General features: G+C 40.5%; 1 protein-coding gene across 1 annotated transcript; it reads right to left on the bottom strand.

Moving 5' to 3' along the window:
• Positions 1 to 6,439: 6,439 nt before the first annotated feature.
• On the bottom strand, positions 6,440 to 10,286 carry LOC141766590 (hyaluronidase PH-20-like). Its single transcript, XM_074633554.1, has 4 exons — positions 10,129 to 10,286; positions 8,475 to 9,452; positions 6,991 to 7,080; positions 6,440 to 6,912 (listed from the first exon to the last, which is right to left on the bottom strand). Exons 1-4 carry the CDS (start codon positions 10,138 to 10,140, stop codon positions 6,505 to 6,507), a joined length of 1,488 nt encoding a protein of 495 aa, XP_074489655.1. The 5' UTR covers positions 10,141 to 10,286; the 3' UTR covers positions 6,440 to 6,504.
• Between the last annotated feature and the right edge of the window lie 2,785 nt (positions 10,287 to 13,071).

Here is a 13,071-nt window from a genome sequence, read left to right as displayed (position 1 = left end):
ACTGATGTTTTGGTGTGACCCACATATTTCTTTTCTTTTTCAGTCCAGCAGATAAAATGAACCTTCAGTTCAAGTTTAAACATGCAGTTGGAACGTTTCTCATATGACAGCAGTGAAAAGGCACCACATGTCCTGACTTCAGGTACGATTTATGTGTTTTAATATGAAGACAAAAGACAGTAGTTGTTGAGGTATGAAAACTCAGCAGCTTCTTTTCTTTATTGTTCTCAGTTCATGGTAGCAATAAACCAAGCTGTTAAAATTTGGATCAAATTGATTAGTGCAGCTTTAAGACCTAACTGCTTTTGAGTTTCCATTAAAGGAATAGTTCAACATTTTGGGAAATGCGCTTATTTGCTTTCTTGCCAAGCGTTTAAGCCGTTTCTCACCAGTGAATTTGAAAATGAATTTTCCGCATTGACAACTATGCACACCGGGTCCGGTGCAAATTATCTGCGTTTCTGTGTTCCATTTCCGTCAATGAGGTCCAATGTAGTCCTAAATAGTGCCGTGTCCACTCCACAAAACAGAAACCTATCCAGACAGAGAATGTCTAAGGGCCTAACGTTAACGAGCCTACACTATCCATAAACTAATCGGACCCCAAATGTGATGCTAACGCTAGCTGTTGTTGCTAGATTAACAAGTGCATATATCAGCTACATCACTAGGGCTGGGACGATTCAACTATCTCCCGATTTGATACGATACTTGGGTGCTGATTCGATATGTATTGCGATTTTTAAGTATTGCGATTCGATATTATGATTTATTACGATTTTCCTCACTGGCAAAACAAGGCTTGTCATCATTGAAGGCCATCTCAATGCAGGGAGATATTGGGATGAGATTCTGCGGCCAGTGGCGATCCCATATCTCCACAATCTGGGACATAACTTCATCCTCCAAGAAACAACGCTCACCCCCACAGAGCCAGGGTTATCACAGACTACCTCCACAATGTGGGAGTAGAGAGAATGGAACGGCCTGCCGATAGTCCACACCTCAACCCAATTCAACACTTGTAGGATCAGCTTGGGCGTGCTGTACATGTTAGAGTGAGTGTTAGGCTGACCTGCAATGAATCCTGGTTGAGGAATGGAACGCCATCCCACAGCAACGTGTGACCAGGTTGGTGACCAGCATGAGGAGGAGGTGACAGGCTGTTGTGGCTGCGTATGGATCTTCCACCGCTACTGAGGCTCCTGACGGTGTATTAAATGAAGAAAGTGTAAAATAGCCAATATGTCTTGTTTGTTCCTTGTTATTGATAGAGAGTTCAATCATCCAATCCACCAAACAACTCACAACAAGAGTCAACACCAACAGGAGAATACACTGTTTACCATTGGAAGAGCATTTTGGCAAATTTTTCTTGGGCGCTACCCACATAATCAGCTGTGCTGCTCATCCCACAAATGCATGATCCTTACAAGTTGGACATCATTGCGAAGGTAAATAAACAGGCTTTCCAACGATGTAAAATACAATGACCATTAGCATTGTAATAACAGAGAAATAATCAACCAAACACAAGTTTCCGAACTTTGTTTTTCCAGTTTATATATATATATATATATATATATATATATATATATATATATATATATATATGTATTTGTGTATATATATATGTGTATATATATATATATATATTATTTTTTGTTTATTTCATTTTTTTCTCTTCTTTTTATTATTATTTCATTACTTATTTTTGGATACTCTCCCTGTGTTGTATTCTCTACAATTTGAATTGTATGTATCCATGATTGAGAATCAGTTAGGTCCTTTGTGGTCAGCTGTGTCTGTCTGTGTGTATGTTGTTGTTGTCAGGTATGATTGATTGATTGATTTGTTGTGTCACGGGTGAGTGCTGTTCAGAAAAACAAAAATAACTTTCCCTGTATAGTGACTGTTCTATTGATTATTGACAATTAATAAAAAGACCTTTGAAAGAAAGAATACATATTTTTCATTGCGTGGTAAAATTATTTTTATTTTTCTAATCACATTTAATTGGCTTTTCCTTGTTGTTTCCACAGAGCTTAGTGTATCAACCGGAACTGGAAGTTCATTCATTCCTATGGCAACCTCCGTCTCCGTGCTAAACGAGGTGATGGGGTAACGGTAGCTCTTGAGGGTGCAATTCAGAAGTCGTACAGGAAAAGTTTGTATTTATGTCTGAGATTGTCAGTTAGAGAATCTGCCAGAGGACATGTTTTGGAGAGTCATAGATAATTGCTACCTGTGATGTAACCTGTATGAGGCCGCTCGTTAATTAGTGAGTGGTTAATTAGTGAGTGGTGAGTGGTTAATTAGTGAGTGGTTGGATAGTAGGGTGAACTAGAAAATTTCGCAAGAAATGTTGACCAGTGTGCCTGGTGCTGGGGGGGCAGAAAGCATCTTAAAACAGGTCAGACTGATTTTGTAAAAAACAACACAGTTTCTTGTTAACATACAGAAAGAGTTAGGGGCTTTTATTTTGAAAAACTAGGTGAATCCCTAGTTTCCTGTTGTCATACAATGAGAGTTGAGGGCTTTTATTTTGTAAAGCAAGTGTCATCGTGAGCTTCCTGTTAAGATACAGTTACTCTATGGTGCTTTTATTATGACGGGTTGTGTGTGTGTGCGTGTGTGTGTGTGTGTGTTAGTCAGCCTGCACTGATTGCTAAAGTGAATCAGCTGTCTAGCAGCAATCAAAAGTTGCCATGGTGATTGGCCACTGCTGCAGTGGGGCAGTTTATAATAGGAGTTAACTAGAGATGTACATGTCACGAAAGTCCTTCTACGACAGAAACCGTGACTCCTATCGCTTAGATTGTTCATGAGACCAGTTAGGAGTCTCTGATGAACAAATGGTGCGACATTTGGGTCTGTAGTGTCAAAAATGTGACCTCGGCGGCAGTTTCATAAAGTAGTAACTTTTTTCTCTGATCCAAAAAATTCTTTGAAATTTTATATGGGCCCCTATGGGAGCTCAGCCTGGAGTTGCTGTCACTTCCAGGCATGTATAGCCAAATATGTAAGTCAGACTGATTCCATAGGTACATGACTGCAACCGGCACAAAAATACCTACAATCTGATGAAAACATTATCTATGAAGAGTGACAATTGTGGGCTACAGAGCAATTTGTTCGGAAAATTTTCAAAAGATTTCAAAGCTTTCCTGCACTCTAGCGATGATGTCACGTGCTCTAGCCCTTAACGACCCACGCAATACACACCCATTATAAAATCTGAAGCGGTCTGAAAATTTCACAAAACGTAAACTGCGATTTCGTGAAAACCGTGCCAGCTATCAAAAAATGTCCTTTTGGCCAAATAAAGTCCCAAGTCTCGTGACCCGTTTAAACTTTTAATCCCGTTTCTACGTTAAAGTATGGCGACTCTGTATGGCCCCAAAGAGGAGTGTTTTTGAGCACTCTTCACGTCGATTTTCAAAGCATTCCTATGGAGCAAATAATCGCGGAATTTTCTCGGTATCCACTGCGCGAATCTCTTAGCCAGGTCATAAGCACATGATTCCCGCTCATTCCGCACGTTTTGATGTGTTTTTTGTAAATGTGCTGGCAACGCTGCGGGAGGAGTAGCGCGCAAAGTTTTAGGCGGAAAAGTCAGAATATTAAAAATGAGCTCGTCGAATAATAGACCAGTGTGCTTTGCACAAGGCTTTGCCTTGTGCTTCTAGGCACACTGGAATTAAAGAATTAAGAATAAAGGGTGATTGGGACAGTTTTTGAATTTCCTTCTTGTGTAAGCTTTCTTGCCAAAAGATAAAAACAAATGCCCAACACATGATACATTTAGAAGATGTTACCTATCCATTTGAGGAGGAAAGAAGGTTATATCATATTCCAAGAAGACATGGCATACCCTTTTGTGTAAACTGACCTTTTTTTTTAGGTAACATTTGGGTGATCGGGACAGCACATCTTCATCACTTATTTAGGCTAGTGTGAGCATATTTATTGCACAATTTAATTCATACTTTGATATAATTTCACATGCACATTTTACTTTTCCTGTTCATCCGTAAGAACTAAGACTCCATGTTCATTTCTGTTAAACTTTATTAATGAAGGTTTAAAAATCCATCCACAATTCATACATTATAAAGCTGCCTTTCCTCAAGGTCACAACAACCCACTCCCTCCCTTAATTCTCTCCCCAAAACTTCATTGAATACATTTAATTGAGGTAAAACAACAATGCTTAAAGGGACTATTTGTAACTTTCAGAAATGCTTTTTAACAGCGACACCTGTGGCCGTGAAATCAACGAAAGTCAGCGTCGGGCTCGCGCTTGCTCGCTCTAAATATACCTGAACAAGCATCACTCAAAACAGTGAGGCAACACACGTCAGCTAAAACCACAATATCACTTTATATTTCAGCTGCTTGGCAGTAATGTTAGCTGACCAGAAGAAGGTCTCTCCATGAACATGATTTAGATCTGATCCTAGTGTTGGCTTTTCCTGCGCGCGTTCACTACACATTGCAGAAGAGTTAGTTTAGCTCTGAGAATATCTAGTGAATGTACAGGGGACGTTTGTGCAGAAATAAATGCTGCAGCTCCTCCAGACCAACAGAGGTTTCCCGTGTCTTGTGAAGTGACGGAGCTCTACAGAGATTTACGTTGTCTTCTCGTTACCGACCGGGTGCCGGTGTCTCCTCTCCTCTGCTCTGCAGGGAGACACGCTGGAGAGCCCCGCTGCCTCAGCCTGCACTTAGGCAGGAAAAGCCAACACTAGGATCAGATCTAAATCATGTTCATGGAGAGACCTTCGTCTGGTCTCAGCTAACATTACTGCCAAGCAGCTGAAATATAAAGTGATATTGTGGTTTTAGCTGACGTGTGTCGCCTCACTGTTTTGAGCGATGCTCGTTCAGGTATATTGAGAGCGAGCAAGCGCGAGCCCGACGCTGACTTTCGTTGATTTCACGGCCACAGGTGTCGCTGTTAAGAAGCATTTCTGAAAGTTACAAATAGTCCCTGTAAGGTAAACATTGAATTGAGTTGATTATGGCACATTTCAGGCCCTGGCCAAGAACCTTGAGTGTGCTCCCTGCCTCCACTATCTCCCTTATACTCTTCAATGGCTCCCTTCATCCTGTCCTCACTCTACTTGTTGTATTTTTTCCGTTGCTGTTTGTTTATTCTTTCCTTGTGCTCTCCCTTTTGCTGTCTTAATGGCGTCTTCAGAATAAAACAGAGTTAATTGGGGTAAGAACTCAGGGGCCCATCTACATACAGTACATAGAGGGTGGAATGGCTACATGTAGTTAAATAAATTGAAAATGTGTTTAATGGAAATCACAATTTTTTTTTTATTTCATGTTAAAGCTGGGGTAGGCAGAATGTTTTTTGGCATCATTGGGCAAAAATTCCATAATAACCTTTCAGCATGTTGTAATTCAAGTGTGCTCGGTCAGTGTATCTTTTGGTCATTCGATTTTCCTTTCACAAACGGATATTGAAAAACAAAAAATGAGTGATTATTTGTTTTTCGTTTTGAAATACAAAAAATAAAATTGGAATACAAGGTGTTTTTCTTTATCAGGGTCAAAAAGGGATGAACTAAACTTAAAAAAACGGGTTGATTTTCATTTTCTATTTCTAAAAACAAATAATAAAATCACTGGAAGACAGAAACAAAAACAAACGCCATTTTTTTCATATTCTGCAACCGGAAGTTGCCATTGACAACAAAGTAAGAGTGCGTATGAGGACGGTGCTGTGTATGAGAGAAAAAAAGAGTACGGTGCTGCTGTGTAACTGAAGGCGATAGACATGGATCAGTGCAGAGTTTTTTTAAACGATAACAGAGTTTGTCTCAGGGAAGAAGACACGACTGCAGAAAAACTAACTTCGGTAAAGTTGGAAAGATATTGACAGATTTGAACTTCCCGGATCAATAACTCATAACTTAAACGTTGTTAAAACACAAACGAGGGGCTCTTTCTAACCGTAGTGAGGTAGACAACAAGCTACAACCTAATTTTAATCAAAACGAGCTGTCCTCCGTGCTGGACACATAACATTGGTCTCTATGTTTGCATAATTTTGGTGAATTGTTAATAGGAAAAATATTATATTATCTTATATATTGTTTTTAGAAATAGAAAATGAAAATCAACCCGATTTTTAAGTCTAGTTCATCCCTTTTTGACCCTCATTTTTAGTTTTTTAATATCCATACACTGACCGGGCTCCCATCTTGCTTACTGCTGCTTTAAAGGGATGTGCCAAAACCTTATGTTGAGACTTTATATTATTAATAATAATGATCTTATAAACTTTGTTTTAGTTTAAAACAAGCATAGTCAAAAAGGAAGTTGTGTGAATGAGGCTTAGCGATTTGGAGAAAGTCAATAAAGAAATTCATGAAAAATGCAGGTAAAGACAGTCAGAAATAACAAACCAACTAACAGGCTGCAATAATAGTAGTAGTGTCCTTTATTTGCCTTCAATCACACGTCCTGTGTCAGCTTTGTGTTATTACTTTACTTCCACATCACAACATACATCAGACAGATCAGTCTCATCATCAGCAGGAGGGGCTGGGGCCCGTGAGCACCTCCACTCTTCGTGGTGGAGGTTTTGTTTAAAAGCATAACCGATCGACACGGCCCCTTGCTGTAGCACATGCAGTTGAAATTGAGGTCGAACTCGTTGACGTCATCCTGCGATAGGCTGCCACTCACAGTCAGCGGGCCGCCTATGTTTTGCCTCTCGATCAGGTAGTTGCGCGAGTCGAGGTGGAGGTAGACGTCTGTTGTTAGGTTCTTCCTCATGCAGCGACCTCGGCCCTGGCAGAGCGCCTTGCTGCAGAGTTGCGTTGCCGTGGTGACGTTAAGGATGTACGGGTTCATGACGTCTCTCAGGTGATCTCGAGCAGCTGTGCACGCCTCCTGCAGCGATATTAAGTCAATTAGCGGTTAAGTTGCAAATAAGTTCCCAGAAAACCCCTGAGTGATGCTACTTTATACCGGTTTTCTAACGAGGTTCATGTCTCCCCAGGAAATGACGCTGGCGGCGCCGAGAGCAGCAGCTTCTCCGATGGTTTTCACCAGATCCTCCTGCAAAAAAAATGCCAGCCAGCCAATCAGTTTCGTTTTTTGAATTTTCACAGAAAAATAAGCACTTTTTTTTAAAACAATAATGACCCGATTTCTTGATAACATTGATCTTAAGATCTTAAGAAGTGTTTTCCAAGAGAGTTTTTTACAAACTCTCGTGAATTTTTGCATTTGTTTCCCAAAGAAGTACTTTACAAAGTAGTAAACACAGTCATAGGATTACAAAGTACTGTAGTAATCCTATCTCTAAATATTATTATAAGTGTGTGACATTATGGAGAAAGTCTCGCTCAAGGAGAAGTCTCGTTGTGAAATCTAGCAAAGTGACGTGTTGCCGGAAGACAACGGTGGAATAGTGGACTACATCCATGGTGGAAGCGTGAGTTTCTTAAGCCATTGTTAAAAAAACAAGCCCACAATATTTGCTAGCCAGCATTAACTAACGTGTTCAGAGAATCTTTAGCCTCTACTTAACGCTCCGCCCACAAAATACATCATCATGTTTACTAACAGAAAAAGGGTCTATATGCCTCAAGCGCTACATTAGGAAAGCAGCAGACGCCAGAAAGAGCAACTCCTTCTCCCCGCAGCATTTAAACAGCCTCTACATGCAGACTGGGCAGAAAACCTAACTAAAGCATTGGGAGGTTTATAGTGAAAGATATGCAGCCCTGCGCAGTCGTGTAGGACGCTGGATTTCAGCATATGATTAACGTAACGTTACTTGAGCCGCGCTATACACTTAAGCAACACAGTAATTCCAGCAGCACAATCCCTGTAATGTGTTTTATATGTATTCATTATTTCTAAATAACACAGTGGCACAGAAATCCAACTGTATTCCTTTCCAAATACTGCACTTTTTGAGTGGAAAAACTAATCTTTCAATTAAGAGCTGATAATCAGGGAATTGAGACATGTGTTAAACTGTTCTTTTTTTTTTTTAGTATAGTTCTGGTTGAGCTTATGCTTCAATTTATGTTGATGGCCTTAGTCTATAATAACATCATATTTATATGAAAATAAAAAAGCTGCATTTTTTGTTTTCACTAATTACTGTAGAAGACTTATTCTTTCAATTAAGATTTGACAATGAAGAAGTGTTTATGTTCCTTATGTAAGCCATACTTTTGTTAAGTCAAACATTTGTTAACTTATTTTTGCCAAATAAATGAAAAGCATGTTGAAATCAGAACAAGACCTCCTCGCTGTAACATAAATGAACCGAACCGAACTGAACCGAAAACGGTGGAATGAACCGAACCGTGAATTTTGTGAACCGTTCCACCCCTAGAGACCAGTATTTGACATACACATGTATAGTATATAACATACATTGTGTCTAAAGGTGACATAAAGGTGTGTCTTTTTGAGCGATGACAGGTGTGTCTGACCTCTGACATGTAGTTGTTGACGGCATTCTTGTACACAGGGCGGATGTAGGCGTGGATGGGGATGGAGTAGGATTTGTCGACGAGCTTCGACACCCTTATGGTCTCCTGCATACGATGCCGGATGAACCACAGGGCCTGCTCCGTGTTTTTGAGTATCAGCTCCAGGTAGAGGGATGGATAGAGTGCCGTGCACTCTCTCCAGAGCCACATCAGTCTGTTGTTCCTTTTCTTCTCAAGGACGGGACACTCTCCGGTGAATTTGTCAAAGTTCTTGTTGAAGTCGTAATTGTAGCAATCGGGGAACAGGTAGTAGCCCCAGAGTCTTTTGGGCCTCAGCTTCTTCCCGATGCGGAGGGAATCGATAAAGTACCTTTGGCCTGCAAATTCGAACTCCTCTATCGCAAGGGCCGTCGTCTCCGCAGGGGACAACGACGCGTTTCTCTTCATGACCAGTTCGATGGATTTATCTCTGTAGATTCTTTTATTGCCCCAGTTTCGGATCCACAGTGGCCTCCACTGCTCAAAGTCAAGCACAGCGAGGCCTTCCTGGTTGACAGGGATGTATTTTTTGATGAAGTAATCGGCATCATAGTGGTGATCCGCCACCTTTAACAGCTGCGGCAGGCCGCCGTTATGTTCTTTGTTGGTGCCATGTTCATAGTAAGGGAATCTGCCGAAGCGGTCGATGTAGAATAGGCTGACGGTCTGGTTGGTCTCCCGCTTCAGCGTGCTGCTAATGATGTGGAAGTGGGAGAGGTCGAGTGGCAATTTGTGGTGGATTTCGCAGAGCTCGGTCGGGGCGTTCCAAATTAACAGGAAAGGGTGGCCGGGAGAGAGGGGAGGGTCCGTAAACAGGTCCGTCTTCTGGTCCATCTTCAGGGCCCATCCGGACCACATCAGGGCCAACATGGTGATGAAGATGGAGAAGAAATGTTGGTAATTGGGCAGCTTGAGTTTGTTCATTTTTGAAACTGTAATCTGTGAGGAAAAGGAGACAGAAACACAAATTAGAAAAATTAGGAGGTCAGAATGAGTTCCTGTTGTGCTCAGCCTCAGCTTTTCGCTAACTAAATGAACATGTTTTACTTTTGTATGGCACTTTTTTTCACTGATGTTGCAATGAACGACTAATTGACTTTCACTTCTTAGCTATTTCCGTTTTTGTCTGGGGGCTGGAGTCGTTGTGTCGAAGTCCAGCCCACGCACCCGCCCAAGCCAATCGCGAGCTAAGCACGGCTTGTTAGCGCGAGCTGCCTAGTTGCTACGTTAGCACCACAGTAGCTGTTTGTCGAGAAAGACACGACTAACCACAATATCTCAAAATATCCAAACCAAAAACCAAAATGCACTGAATTCAGGTGAAGAAGAACCTTATTTTAAGTCTTATTTTGATGCAAAGATTTGTACATTTGCAGGAATGTAGCACAACATGGAAGTGAGAGCAGGGAGCTGTTTATTTAAATGTGAAAGTGCAATAACAAATATTTCGTCCATAAAATCAATGCATAGTCATGATAAATAATTATTATCTCAATATTGAACAAAACAATCGTGATTATCATTTTGACCATAATCATGCAGCCCTACTGTAAGTGAAAATAGTTCATTTCAGACCCTGATACAGTCTATGCCTCACACCTGTTCTACAGCTTACCTGGTTCAACATCAGGGAACCGAGAAAGACGCTTGTGAAGTCCCAGATCTAGCAAAGAAGGAAATCAGCAGCAGGCCTTAAAATGAATGTCACTGTTAGATGTTTTTTTACAAATGTACATTTAAATGTTGCATTCTGACAAGTAGAATGTTTTGTTGCTATACATATCAAGCTCATATCTCTCCATTTTTTACGTTATGAATGGGTTGCATTGAAAATAGATGAATATGGTTTTAAAAATAAACATTCTACGTTGGTTGAAGTTTATTTCCTGCAGAATTGAGCAGCTGAAGGAGCCTAAGCTTTGAGCCAGCTGTTCAGCTGTTACCTGAAAAACAACCATTTGTGTTTGTCAGCTGATCATAATTGTAAATCTCAGCCAGTTTTCCTGCTGTATTCACAAACATTACATATTTATATTGATCACAACAATGTGTCCTTGAGTACTGATCGCTTTAATTTTTGAAGTGACATTTTTTTACTTGTCTTGTAACCCTATACTATAGTTTGTCGGTTTCAGGGCTCCATTTCTCCCCCAGTTTCCTACAGTAGACTGATGTTTTGGTGTGACCCACATATTTCTTTTCTTTTTCAGTCCAGCAGATAAAATGAACCTTCAGTTCAAGTTTAAACATGCAGTTGGAACGTTTCTCATATGACAGCAGTGAAAAGGCACCACATGTCCTGACTTCAGGTACGATTTATGTGTTTTAATATGAAGACAAAAGACAGTAGTTGTTGAGGTATGAAAACTCAGCAGCCTCTTTTCTTTATTGTTCTCAGTTCATGGTAGCAATAAACCAAGCTGTTAAAATTTGGATCAAATTGATTAGTGCAGCTTTAAGACCTAACTGCTTTTGAGTTTCCATTAAAGGAATAGTTCAACATTTTGGGAAATGCGCTTATTTGCTTTCTTGCCAAGCGTTAAAGCCGTTTCTCACCAGTGAATTTGAAAATGAATTTTCCGCATTGACAACTATGCACACCGGGTCTGGTGCAAATTATCTGCGTTTCTGTGTTCCATTTCCGTCAATGAGGTCCAATGTAGTCCTAAATAGTGCCGTGTCCACCCCACAAAACAGAAACCTATCCAGATAGAGAATGTCTAAGGGCCTAACGTTAACGAGCCTACACTATCCATAAACTAATCGGACCCCAAATGTGATGCTAACGCTAGCTGTTGTTGCTAGATTAACAAGTGCATATATCAGCTACATCACTAGGGCTGGGACGATTCAACTATCTCCCGATTTGATACGATACTTGGGTGCTGATTCGATATGTATTGCGATTTTTAAGTATTGCGATTCGATATTATGATTTATTACGATTTTCCTCACTGGCAAAACAAGGCTTGTCATCATTGAAGGCCATCTCAATGCAGGGAGATATTGGGATGAGATTCTGCGGCCAGTGGCGATCCCATATCTCCACAATCTGGGACATAACTTCATCCTCCAAGAAACAACGCTCACCCCCACAGAGCCAGGGTTATCACAGACTACCTCCACAATGTGGGAGTAGAGAGAATGGAACGGCCTGCCGATAGTCCACACCTCAACCCAATTCAACACTTGTAGGATCAGCTTGGGCGTGCTGTACATGTTACAGTGAGTGTTAGGCTGACCTGCAATGAATCCTGGTTGAGGAATGGAACGCCATCCCACAGCAACGTGTGACCAGGTTGGTGACCAGCATGAGGACGAGGTGCCAGGCTGTTGTGGCTGCGTATGGATCTTCCACCGCTACTGAGGCTCCTGACGGTGTATTAAATGAAGAAAGTGTAAAATAGCCAATATGTCTTGTTTGTTCCTTGTTATTGATAGAGAGTTCAATCATCCAATCCACCAAACAGATCAAAAACAAGAGTCAATACCAACAGGAGAATACACTGTTTACCATTGGAAGAGCATTTTGGCAAATTTTTCTTGGGCGCTACCCACATAATCAGCTGTGCTGCTCATCCCACAAATGCATGATCCTTACAAGTTGGACATCATTGCGAAGGTAAATAAACAGGCTTTCCAACGATGTAAAATACAATGACCATTAGCATTGTAATAACAGAGAAATAATCAACCAAACACAAGTTTCCGAACTTTGTTTTTCCAGTTTATATATATATATATATATATGTATTTGTGTATATATATATGTGTATATATATATATATATATATTATTTTTTGTTTATTTCATTTTTTTCTCTTCTTTTTATTATTATTTCATTACTTATTTGTGGATACTCTCCCTGTGTTGTATTCTCTACAATTTGAATTGTATGTATCCATGATTGAGAATCAGTGAGGTCCTTTGTGGTCAGCTGTGTCTGTCTGTGTGTATGTTGTTGTTGTCAGGTATGATTGATTGATTGATTTGTTGTGTCACGGGTGAGTGCTGTTCAGAAAAACAAAAATAACTTTCCCTGTATAGTGACTGTTCTATTGATTATTGACAATTAATAAAAAGACCTTTGAAAGAAAGAATACATATTTTTCATTGCGTGGTAAAATTATTTTTATTTTTCTAATCACATTTAATTGGCTTTTCCTTGTTGTTTCCACAGAGCTCAGTGTATCAACCGGAACTGGAAGTTCATTCATTCCTATGGCAACCTCCGTCTCCGTGCTAAACGAGGTGATGGGGTAACGGTAGCTCTTGAGGGTGCAATTCAGAAGTCGTACAGGAAAAGTTTGTATTTATGTCTGAGATTGTCAGTTAGAGAATCTGCCAGAGGACATGTTTTGGAGAGTCATAGATAATTGCTACCTGTGATGTAACCTGTATGAGGCCGCTCGTTAATTAGTGAGTGGTTAATTAGTGAGTGGTGAGTGGTTAATTAGTGAGTGGTGAGTGGTTAATTAGTGAGTGGTTGGATAGTAGGGTGAACTAGAAAATTTCGCAAGAAATGTTGACCAGTGTGCCTGGTGCTGGGGGGGCAGAA

Source organism: Sebastes fasciatus, chromosome 4, assembly GCF_043250625.1.
Source record: "Sebastes fasciatus isolate fSebFas1 chromosome 4, fSebFas1.pri, whole genome shotgun sequence".
NCBI classification, from domain to species: domain Eukaryota; kingdom Metazoa; phylum Chordata; class Actinopteri; order Perciformes; family Sebastidae; genus Sebastes; species Sebastes fasciatus.
This window is presented reverse-complemented; position numbering and strand designations above follow the sequence as displayed.

Bases quoted from the DNA above. Each gene is read 5' to 3' on its own strand.
- LOC141766590 (XM_074633554.1), bottom strand. The intron at 7,081-8,474 runs GTCAGACACACC...TTTTTTTTGCAG, and splicing joins TCAACAACTACATGTCAGAG to GAGGATCTGGTGAAAACCAT. The intron at 6,913-6,990 runs GTATAAAGTAGC...ATATCGCTGCAG, and splicing joins TGAACCTCGTTAGAAAACCG to GAGGCGTGCACAGCTGCTCG.